Source organism: Coregonus clupeaformis, chromosome 18 (genome assembly GCF_020615455.1).
Source record: "Coregonus clupeaformis isolate EN_2021a chromosome 18, ASM2061545v1, whole genome shotgun sequence".
In the NCBI taxonomy this organism is placed as follows: domain Eukaryota; kingdom Metazoa; phylum Chordata; class Actinopteri; order Salmoniformes; family Salmonidae; genus Coregonus; species Coregonus clupeaformis.
In genome coordinates this window covers 292,897-305,199 of record NC_059209.1, presented here as the reverse complement: position 1 = coordinate 305,199, position 12,303 = coordinate 292,897, and the positions used below count along the sequence as shown (strand labels likewise).

At 40.9% G+C, this 12,303-nt stretch overlaps 1 protein-coding gene across 4 annotated transcripts in view; it reads left to right on the top strand.

The window, feature by feature from the left end:
* The first annotated feature begins 1,327 nt into the window (after window positions 1–1,327).
* LOC121533793 (afadin- and alpha-actinin-binding protein) overlaps window positions 1,328–12,303 on the top strand; it is a 28,106-nt gene continuing 17,130 nt past the window's right edge. For 2 of the 4 annotated variants that reach the window (XM_041840036.1, XM_041840034.1), the window contains exons 1-2: window positions 1,328–1,423; window positions 9,936–10,071. In XM_041840036.1, the coding sequence (XP_041695970.1) occupies window positions 10,053–10,071 (19 nt within the window). In that variant the 5' untranslated portion in view covers window positions 1,328–1,423; window positions 9,936–10,052. Of the gene's footprint in view, window positions 1,424–8,530; window positions 8,641–9,935; window positions 10,072–10,598; window positions 10,622–12,303 lie in introns of those variants that run through there. The other 2 variants (XM_041840035.2, XM_041840037.1) reach the window with 2 other exon arrangements.

Here is a 12,303-nt window from a genome sequence, read left to right as displayed (position 1 = left end):
GTCTTGGAGCTGTATTGTGAGTTTGTACAGGGATTTTATGTTCAGGCAATACCAATGTTGGTTGTACTTTAAGTTAGAGCATTTTTTCATAATATGAAAACAAACATTCATAGAAAAAAAATGCTCTAACTTAAAGACCACCAAAATGGGCAGTTATTGTATTCATTCATATCCATATGGTGGATATATATACTTGATATGTGCACTCATATTTCCTATTGTAATGGAGATGGGTGGGGGAGAGGCAATAAATACAAAAATAGATTATCCAGTGTGGAATTCAAACCACAAGTCACATGATTTTTTCTTGCATCTCTCCTTGGTACACCAACATTAACATTGCCCCCAACAAGTCTAATGACCACCAGAATCACACCCCAAATGCCATAGGATATCTGGAAAATAATCCATTACAGAGAGGTAGTCTAAATGTCCACATATTCCAATATGGTGAATTGAAATGCACAGTGTTGTATCATATAATATATTATGATATTAGCATTACCTGATTTGATTCCATGTGTAAAATAAGCAGGTTATTGTTATGTATTGCTATGTAGTGGATTTTGTTGGTAGTGAGGTTTAGTGTTTTCTGTTGCATTTCCCACACACCTCATAGCTACCAAAATAAGAATTAAACTGTGATCATTCTGAATTTCTTCACTTCTTTATAACATGGCTCTCCTCTGGTGCAACACAAATAATACATCATTTGGCAATAAACCATTCAAAAGATATGGCAAAAGTATGTGTTATTTACAATGTTACTATAATTGAAACTTGACACTTTACATTTAAGGTTTATCTCCTGATGGCAGTTACATGTCTGGTTGACCCAGAACAAACAAACTGACACTGCCTGTGTGATGAACTGTTGCCACATTGCAGATACAATAGTGCTGATGCACCATTATGCACCCTCACTCTCAGTGAAAAGCATTGCACTTATCTAGCTTCAGCAGCCTGCCATTCGCATGCAGTGTTGACAGATATTTTTTGTATTAGGAAGTTGATTGAAAATATGTTTCTACACCAGCCCTGTTCCTGGAGAGCAACTGTCCTATAGGTTTTCACTCCAAAAACCTACAGGAAGGTAGCTCTCCAGGAACAGGGTTGTGATATGGTTCATTGATTGTACACAAGGATTGGGTGAAAGATCAAAGGCAGGTCACATCATTACATCATTGCAACATTGTAACTTTTTGAAATCATGTTTCAAACATGCACCTGCTTGCTGAAAGTGTAGTTTGGGAATTTGTCAAAAGATATTATAGGTTTACAGCCAATCGAGTAAGGAGGTGTTGGTTGCCTGATAACGCAGTAGCCAATCGCTGTAGTGTTTGGTTTGTCAGCTCCCGGAGTCTGCAAGCTCGTGAGGCGGCTTATGAGTTTTTTCGGGGCACCTTCATGATGACATAAAAACGTAGGTTAAGTTTTATTACATGTCATCTGTAGAATGTTCTATGTAGGAGACACTTGTATATCCCTTGGCCTAGATATTGGCGTTATTTTAGTAGCATGCTAATTCTACTGTACCTGGTTTGACAGCAGCTTGTCTGCGCAGCTTCCTCGTGCATTTGACCGTTCTCGTATTGGTCCAAACAAGTAATCGTTAGCGAGCTAGCTACTGTAGCTTAAAAAACTGGCCTGCAAACGATATTAACTGCGCTGTTAGACTAGTTATATATGAGTTATCCAGCTTGTTGTCTTGCTAGCTATCCCTTGCCCTTTATTCTACAACGGGCTGGTCAAAACAAGCGTTTGTGATTGGTTAAGACGCGTTCTAAGCCATATGTTTAGCACGGGGTAGTTTTGTTGAGAGCCGCGACGCTCGGTCTGAACATGCTTGCGTTACGGTTTTGGAAGACTAAGAACCTATCATACTGTCGAGAAATTATTTTCAAAAAACAAAAGGTTAAATTAATACACAACTTTATAGAGTTAAGGTTCAGACATTACCATATTTCCATGTTACAGCGCTTGTTTACGGAAAACATACGGAAGAAGGCGGACTACTTGTGCTAATGAACACCACAAACGTGTTGTCACTGAAATTCTGTCGGCTGCAACTGTGTTAAAACAGTGTACAGTACGTGTGTATTTTGCGTTTGTACAATTATTTTGATGTGATAGAATAGTAAAGGGATTTGTTTCTAGGACCGTGCAGCAATTGAGACTCGATTCACGTTAGATGGAGTATTTGGCTGTTTTGGCTTCTTGGGCCAATTCGCCCTTTAAACAAAACATGTAAGGTCCTTGGACTAAGGAGTAGCTTTAGTCCAATAATTGGCTAAGCTGTCCCTAGCCAATTTATCAATAACAAATCCTCGGGGAGCTCGAGCCTTCCACCATTCACCAGCTGGGACCACTTTAGTCGGGCTCGAACATTATCCAGTCAGTCTCAAACTCGACAATGTAGTGAGACTGTATCATTAACTTATCTGGTATTGTAAGTGGATTTCTAAATCACACATTCAACTGGGCACACCATGTCATTTCAACGTGGACATTTGAGTAATATTATTCACCCACTCAAAAATACTGCATGAAGTTTGTTGAATTTCCAGTGTGTTATCACTATACTTTAAACAATCTAAAAGCACAACCAAATTCCAATGGAAAAACAATGTCAGATTGTTGATTTAGTTGTCATATAAATGTGTTATCACTGCACTTTCAACCATTTTAAAAGTACAACAAAGTTCAAATGGGACTACAATGTCAGATATTTTGTATTTACAACAATTTAATGTTTTATCACTGTGCTTAATCTAGGCCTAATAGCACAATACAATGACCTGAATTGCAGTTGAGATTACATTAAAAGTACATAGTGCAAGTGATCAATGCTGTTAGCGATTCCGTGCAGATTATTATATCAATTGTGAAGATCTCCACAGACCTGCGACCTTTGCACACTATCGTGAACATGCACGCTTTCTATGATTACATAAGAAAACATTTTACAGTAACCTCAATGTGGCCATGGATGTCACCATGGCTCGCGACTAACTTTCTTCCTCACCGTCCTGGTACTGTCCTGAAGTGCAATTTCAACTGTCCCAAACTGAACTTGAACCGTCCCAAAATGTTATGTTTTGATATGCCAACATGGGCCTAGGTCATTTGCAGTACTTTTACACGTTTACAATATATCTAAGAGAGAATAATGTTGTTGTGAACTGGTTACTGAAAAAAATTAAGTTGGAGACATTACATTCCACCACCAGCTGCCCCATTAAACAACATAACACAACAATGTACAATAAAGATTGTGTGTTCCCCAGCCTTCACTTTCTCTGCTTCACCCTCCCTCTTCAGTCACTGAAGAATGGTCGCCGTGACCTTTTTGAGCGCCACCACTTGATAACGGCCAGGGCCTAAAATGTACTTTTTGGTACACCAGCCACTGTGGCAGGTAGATAAAAAAATCTACCAGCCACTCAGATTTTTTACCAGGCTAAATATTGTCTTCCGCTAAAATTGCACCAACAAAAACAAAAAAAACGGATGAGCATGCTTTGTAATGTTCCTAAAAACAATAAATGTATTACTAGTAAGCAGTAATGTGGCACATTGTTTAATTTAATTACATTTTTTGTGACCTGAGTCTTTTAACCAAAATATCACAGATGAGACAAATGTTTACCTGCCCCAAAAGGGCGGGGGATTACTGTGGTAATGCGACTCGAGTCATGTTTGTGCCTGTGAGATTGAGTTTGACTAGTATCCGCGTTTCTTCTCTTTCCTAGCAGTTGAAACTCAAACAACCTAGTTTGTGAACAAAACAATGTAAATAGCCAAGGAACACAAGGAAAAAGTCTAATTTCAGTAGACTTCTGTTTTAAGTCAATGAAACAAACTTTATCTGTCATTCAGCTCTTCACGTGCGTGCGCGAGGCAGAAACACTTTGCACATTTTACAGTGTGCATTCAGTTCCGGTCAGGGAAATACAACCATATTCTCTAGAACAGTAATTCTCAACTGGTGGGTCGTGACCAAATTGTGGATCGCGGGAGGTTTTGAGTGGGTCATGGTTGTCTGAAAAAGATTATATATATATATATATATATATATATATATAATAATAATAATAATAATAATAATAATATGTATGAAGAAATACTCCAGTCCTTAACCAACAATGCATTTATTTCTTAATAAAAAAGTAAAATAAAACAACAACAACAAAAAAGTGTTGAGAAAAAAAGAGCAGAAGTAAAATAAAATAACAGTAGGGAGGCTATATATACAGGGGGGTACCGGTGCAGAGTCAATGTGCGGGGGCACCGGCTAGTTGAGGTAATATGTACATGTGGGTAGAGTTAAAGTGACTATGCATAAATAATTAACAGAGTAGCAGCAGTGTAAAAAGATGGGGTGGGGGTGCAAATAGTCCGGGTAGCCATGATTAGCTGTTCAGGAGTCTTATGGCTTGGGGGTAGAAGCTGTTGAGAAGCCTTTTGGACCTAGACTTGGCGCTCCGGTACCGCTTGCCGTGCGGTAGCACAGAGAACAGTCTATGACTAGGGTGGCTGGAGTCTTTGACAATTTTGAGGGCCTTCCTCTGACACCGCCTGGAATAGAGGTCCTGGATGGCAGGAAGCTTGGCCCCAGTGATGTACTGGGCCGTACACACTACACTCTGTAGTACCTTGCGGTCGGATGCCAAGCAGTTGCCATACCAGGCGGTGATGCAACCAGTCAGGATGCTCTCGATGGTGCAGCTGTATAACTTTTTGAGGATCTGAGGACCCATGCCAAATCTTTTCAGTCTCCTGAGGGGGAATAGGCTTTGTCGTGCCCTCTTCACGACTGTCTTGGTGTGTTTGGACCATGATAGTTTGTTGGTGATGTGGACACCAAGGAACTTGAAGCTCTCAACCTGTTCCACTACAGCCCCGTCGATGAGAATGGGGGCGTGCTCAGTCCTCTTTTTTTTTCCTGTAGTCCACAATCATCTCTTTTGTCTTGGTCACGTTGAGGGAGAGGTTGTTATCCTGGCACCACATGGCCATGTCTCTGACCTCCTCCCTATAGGCTGTCTCATCGTTGTCGGTGATCAGGCCTACCACTGTTGTGTCGTCGGAAAACTTAATGATGGTGTTGGAGTCATGCCTGGCCATGCAGTCATGGTGAACACTGAGTACAGGAGGGGACTGAGCACGCACCCCTGAGGGGCCCCCGTGTTGAGGATCAGCGTGGCAGATGTGTTGTTACCTACCCTTACCACCTGGGGCCGGCCCGTCAGGAAGTCCAGGATCCAGTTGCAGAGGGAGGTGTTTAGTCCCAGGATCCTTAGCTTAGTGATGAGCTTTGAGGGCACTATGGTGTTGAATGCTGAGCTGTAGTCAATGAATAGCATTCTCACGTAGATGTTCCTCTTGTCCAGGTGGGAAAGTGCAGTGTGGAGTGCAATAGAGATTGTATCATCTGTGGATCTGTTGGGGCGATATGCAAATTGGAGTGGGTCTAGGGTTTCTGTGATAATGGTGTTGATGTGAGCCATGACCAGCCTTTCAAAGCACTTCATGGCTACAGACGTCAGTGCTACGGGTCAGTAGTCATTTAGGCAGGTTATCTTAGTGTCCTTGGGCACGGGGACTATGGTGGTCTGCTTGAAACATGTTGGTATTACAGACTCAGTCAGGGACATGTCGGTGAAGACACTTGCCAGTTGGTCAGCACATGCTCGGAGTACACGTCCTGGTAATCCGTCTGGCCCTGCGGCCTTGTGAATGTTGACCTGCTTAAAAGTCTTACTCACATCGGCTACGGAGAGCGTGATCACATAGTCATCCGGAACAGCTGGTGCTCTCATGCATGCTTCAGTGTTGCTTGCCTCGAAGCGAGCATAGAAGTTGTTTAGCTCGTCTGGTATGCTTGTGTCACTGGGCAGCTGTGCTTCCCTTTGTAGTCTGTAATAGTTTTCAAGCCCTGCCACATCCGACGAGCGTCAGAGCCGGTGTAGTACAATTCAATCTTAGTCCTGTATTGACTCTTTGCCTGTTTGATGGTTCGTCGGAGGGCATAGCGGGATTTCTTATAAGCGTCCGGGTTAGAGTCCCGCTCCTTGAAAGCGGCAGCTCTACCCTTTAGCTCAGTGCGGATGTTGCCTGTAATCCATGGCTTCTGGTTGGGGTATGTACGTACGGTCACTGTAGGGACGACGTCATCGATGCACTTATTGATGAATTAGTTATAGTTTATCAAATTTTAAACTAAATGTTGTGATCTGTTTCATCAGCCTCGTCTCTGTGTTTAAACATTTTAGTATGGAACTACTGTTGTATGCATTTTATATTTTTCTGGCCTATTGTCCCGCAACTGTCCAAATGTCTGTTTTGAACCATCCAACATATTTTTTATCGTCCCCAGGACGACGGGACACCCTTCATTTCGAACCCTGGATGTCACTCATTTTAAGGTTGAATAAATACTGTTAAATTCATTTGTAAGATAGGCTAAATGTAGCCTATTTTCTGTATTACAAAAGTAATATTGAATTGTGTTTGGTTAACAACGCAACCAAATATCAACATTTAAAGGAGATTTATCTAATGCTTGGATAGTTTCATCTGAGCCACTTGCTTAATCCAGTTGTTAAAATAAAATGTTTGATTTAGTTGGAGACGTCAATCCAACATATACTTTTGTTAACTTATCGACAAGTAATAGGGTATTTGCTGTATTGCAGTAGTGATAATGAATTGTGGTTGGTTGTCAACGCAACCAAATAACATTTTGAAGGAGATGTATCTTTGGTGCCACTGATTTAGTCTGGCTTTAATTCCAGTTTGTCTACAAATTAATAATTGATATGTTGGACTCGCGTCTCCAATTCAACCAAAAATCAAAGTTAAAGGACTAAATCAAATCCATCTTTATTTAAAGTGAATTTAAAGTTTGTTTGATCTGATTTAGTCGTATTCTTTAACTTTGATATAGTCATATTCTTTCATTTAGATTTTCAGTTGAGATGAAGATGTGAATCCAACATATTAATTATACATTTGTAGACACTGGAATTAAAGCCAGATTAAGTCAGTGCACAGATGGAACTATGTAAGCAGAAAATACATCTTCAAATGTTGATATTTGGTTGCGTTGACACGTCTCCATCTCAACCAAAAATCAAAGTTAAAGAATACGACTAAATCAGATCAAACAAACTTTAAATTCACTTTAAATAAAGTTTGATTTGATTTAGTCCTAATCTTTCATTTAGATTTTTGGTTGAGATGGATATGTGAATCCAACATATGAATTATTAACTTGAAGATTACATTTTGAAATCAACCAAAGCCTATGTTTTGTCTATTTTTTGTTGAACCCTGGGTTGAATTGAAACAATAGCTGTTGATGACTTCGCAAATGCTATATAGACCTATATAGTATCATTGATGATACAGTGAGGGAAAAAAGTATTTGATCCCCTGCTGATTTTGTATGTTTGCCCACTGACAAAGACATGATCAGTCTATAATTTTAATGGTAGGTTTATTTGAACAGAGAGAGACAGAATAACAACAAAAAAATCCAGAAAAACGCATGTCAAAAATGTTATAAATTGATTGCATTTTAATGAGGGAAATAAGTATTTGACCCCTCTGCAAAACATGACTTAGTACTTGATGGCAAAACCCTTGTTGGCAATCACAGAAGACGGACGTTTCTTGTAGTTGGCCACCAGGTTTGCACACATCTCAGGAGGGATTTTGTCCCACTCCTCTTTGCAGATCTTCTCCAAGTCATTAAGGTTTCGAGGCTGACGTTTGGCAACTCGAACCTTCAGCTCCCTGCACAGATTTTCTATGGGATTAAGGTCTGGAGACTGGCTAGGCCACTCCAGGACCTTAATGTACTTCTTCTTAAGCCACTCCTTTGTTGCCTTGGCCTTGTGTTTTGGGTCATTGTCATGCTGGAATACCCATCCACGACCCATTTTCATGCCCTGGCTGAGGGAAGGAGGTTCTCACCCAAGATTTGACGGTACATGGCCCCATCCATCGTCCCTTTGATGCGGTGAAGTTGTCCTGTCCCCTTAGCAGAAAAACACCCCCTTAGCATAATGTTTCCACCTCCATGTTTGACGGTGGGGATGGTGTTCTTGGGGTCATAGGCAGCATTCCTCCTCCTCCAAACACAGCGAGTTGAGTTGATGCCAAAGAGCTCGATTTTGGTCTCATCTGACCACAACACTTTCACCCAGTTCTCCTCTGAATCATTCAGATGTTCATTGGCAAACTTCAGATGGGCCTGTATATGTGCTTTCTTGAGCAGGGGGACCTTGTGGGCGCTGCAGGATTTCAGTCCTTCACGGCGTAGTGTGTTACCAATTGTTTTCTTGGTGACTATGGTCCCAGCTGCCTTGAGATCATTGACAAGATCCTCCTGTGTAGTTCTGGGCTGATTCCTCACCGTTCTCATGATCATTGCAACTCCACGAGGTGAGATCTTGCATGGAGCACCAGGTCGAGAGAGATTGATAGTTATTTTGTGTTTCTTCCATTTGCGAATAATCGCACCAACTGGTTGGATAGCTGTAGATAGATCATGTCTCCAGTAGGAGATGCTGCCCAGCCTATTTTTTTTTCTGAAAGTGGATGTAAAGTTCAAGATCTGACGTTGTTTCAAAGGTAGGAATTCAACTAATTTTATACAAGGTGTATCTATGTGGAAAGTTGGTTACCATGATGAAATAATCCTGTGGTTGAAATTTCACCCTCAAAACAACAGTTTATGTTGATGACTTTGCAAATCCAATGTATTTTCCACGTAGATTCCATATCACAATACATTGACAAATTACTTTGAAACAACGTTAATTCAAGCAGTTTGTGCCCAGTGGGATAACTCAATCAGATGGAAGGAATCAGGCTGTGCAAAAACGGATTGAATCAACTATGTTTCCACGTCATTTCAACCCCCAAAAATCTGTGATGACGTTGGATCAACGTGAAAAACAAGTTGGATTTGTTTCACCCATCTTTGAACCTAGGCCTAAAACCAATGACATGACATTATTTGTTGATTTCATGTTGAATACGCGCTAGTTGACAACTCAACCAAATGTAAATCAAAACTAGACAATGAACTGATGTCTGTGCCCAGTGGCCAGGATTTATCAAGTTAATTAACAGTCAGTTTATTAAGTGTCTGACTAGCCTAAATAAGATTGTTAGGTTCACCATCTGTCCAATAGATTCAATTAGATTAAGTGTCACCAGAAGGTCCTGAATGGTCTGGGTGGTAAAGCAATATAAATTATTGAAACAAACCCAACATGCATAAATTGTTATCCCATTTCTAAAGAAAAATATTTTTTTGTTATTGTGATTTTGTTTATGTTGACCCCAATTTACCCTTTTCAGACTTGACATAGCCTACATTTTATAGCCCTAGGCTAACCCTACAATTATTCATTTCCTCAGTGCTTGTCTGGTCATCTGTTTTTGAAAAGATAGCCTACAAGCCATGGGTTGTTCTATTTGCACAAGGGACTGTCTGTTTCTGTAGATAAAAGACCATATTATGTCTCTTGGATTAGGCTGGTGATAAGAGCATGAGGAGATGGTATGTAGCTATTCCATTTGTTAATAGCTTAACTTCATTGGTAAAATTGTGTATTGGCCAGTTTCTTTGCTCTAACTTGGTGGTTCCCTCTTTCCTCTATTTGATGTGTAACAACCATCAGTGCCTTAAACTGCAATTCAACCTGTGGATTCCTACAAAGACAATATGAATCCCGGCCTGTGTTGCTGTAGAACTGGTGCCTGCTGAGATAAATGATTTGGCTTTGTCCCTCCCTAATAAGCTCCCCACACTCCCCTGTTCTTTAGGCTATTGCATGTTTCCATCCCTCCTTGTAGACGTCCGTCGTCCCTAGTAATCCTGTGTCTCGTGTCCACTGTTATCTGCCCCTCTATTTCAGGAGCCGTCTGCGTAGGCTATTCCGTGAGCTGCATGTAACCTGGGAGGTAGCGGATGATCCAGACACATTCGGTGTGTTCTGAAGCGTCGCCCTGAGGGAGTCTGGAGGACTGCAGCGATGCCAGAATCTTCACTTGGTGAGTACTGCATTGACCTTATGTACTGCTTGTGGTTTTCATTGCAATTGTGATGCAGTTTTTCTGCATTGTTTAGTGTGATTACGATTCTCCATTCGTCACTCCACTGAAGTGTCCTAGTAGTATAGAGCTAGCCTACTTAGTTAAAGATGCAGTGATGAGTAGCTAGGCTGCTACTGTCTCATTTTTCTTTTGCTCTACATAAAGTGAAGCCTCATGTGTAAAGGAGAAGATTAAATTGACAGAAATAGCAGATTAATGCTATTTTAAGGTTGTGTGCCTAGAGTAACCTCGATTCCAAAACTCACTCGTAAAAGGAATGCCTCATATTGCCTTTCTGTTATCACAAAGATATTATACTATTTAGCTTCCCAATAGTCCACCACATAATACCCATAAAAACACGGAAATGGTTCCAATGTTTTCTTTTTTGGCATACATATTTCACATTGTAATTCTTGTTTTATTTTTTAATTAATTCATTGTGTGTTTGGTGTAGGCTTACCTTGGTGTGACGTTTTGATAGCCGTGTAATTCTCTCTCGGACAAGGTGAGTTTTATCAATATATTCGCCTCAATTTACTCAAAGAAATGTGCTATACTAATTATTAATAAAAGTTACCTTGTCTGAGAGAGATTTGTGCGGTTATGAAAATGTCACGCCAGGGTAAGCCTACACGAAACCTTATATGAAGTAGTTTTAAAATCCCAGATGGAAAAAACTATTGGAACCATTTGCTAATGATTCAAAATTATACTGACAATAAGGTTGGAATTCAAGCGTTGCTAATAGCGTTGGATTTTCACTCAGTGTTTACACTGTAGCCTATTGGGTGTGTCAACTATGTTGAAGGAGAATTTCACTGTTTAGGGCTTTCATCTTTAAAAAATGAATTTAAATAGCATGTTAAAGAAGGGTGCAGAAACGTACCCCATCAGCAATTGACTTCCTCAGCTTCATTCTGGAGTTCCAGGGCGTCCCAAAAAAAACACCCAAATATGTAATTTTACAAACAGCAAATCATTTTACAAACGGCAAAGCTCTCAGTATCGTGATGCAGGTTTTTAGATGTTGTACACATGAAATTGTCATACCGAACTTTATCCGCAACGTTATAACCCATTTTGAAGAACTTAAGCGATAATTTCCGTTGCGCATATTGGCGTGCATGTGTGTACTCCCTTGTTCTCAATTCCTCTCGCTACTGCGTGCGTGTAAGGTAGTGGGGCATGGAAGCTAAAGGAGAGAGACAGAGCAGGCAGAGGTTTAGGCTGATATTCATCTAGCAGCCGAGGCCAGACTCAGGACATCTGGGGACTGATGGTGTACCTGAGGGCAATGCCAATTGATGCCCGCTGAAGACGAGTGTCTTTGCTGCCCAGAGTGGGACCTGCTTATGCCAGCCTTGGAAAATCTATATGTGTCCGGTGAGGAGAGAAACTGGAAGAAGAGACCTCTGCCAGAGGGACCTAATGGCCAGCTGTCAATAAAGTAAGTACAGGTCGTTTTTATGTGATGAATAGGCTTCCCAGCATTACAGTATTCATAGGCTGTGTCAAATGTCATCAGTCACCCAAATGCTCGTCAGTACCCCGACCTAGTGTTATTTTGCTTTCGCACAGATATTTATATTTATTTATTTTCTAGGCAATATAGACTTGTGGTCTTGGAATGGGGATTGAAAGGCAAACGACTTGGCCGTGGCCAGAGACGAGTGTTACTCAGTTGCGTCGTCAGAATCATCCGCAACAAGTACCCCTCGCCCACCGGTGTCTACGTTGGATTCAAGGAGTCAGATGAAGCCTTCAGAATCCTTTGCACAAACTTCCACCGATGGCTCACATCCTTTCCCTTTCTATACAGTGCATTCGGAAAGTATTCAGACCCCTTGACTTTTCCCACATTTTGTTACGTTACAGCCTTATTCTAAAATGGATTAAATAGTTAAATAGACCCTTTGCTATGAGACTCGAAATTGAGCTCAGGTGCATCCTGTATCCATTGATCATCCTTGAGATGTTTCTACAACTTTACTGGATTCCATCTGTGGTAAATTCAATTGATTGTACATGATTTGGAAAGGCACACACCTGTCTATGTAAGGTCCCACAGTTGACAGTGCATGTCAGAACAAGAACCAAGCCATGAGGTCGAAGGAATTGGCCGTAGAGCTCCGGGACAGGATTGTGTCGATGCACAGATCTGGGGAAGGGTACCAAAACATTTCTGCA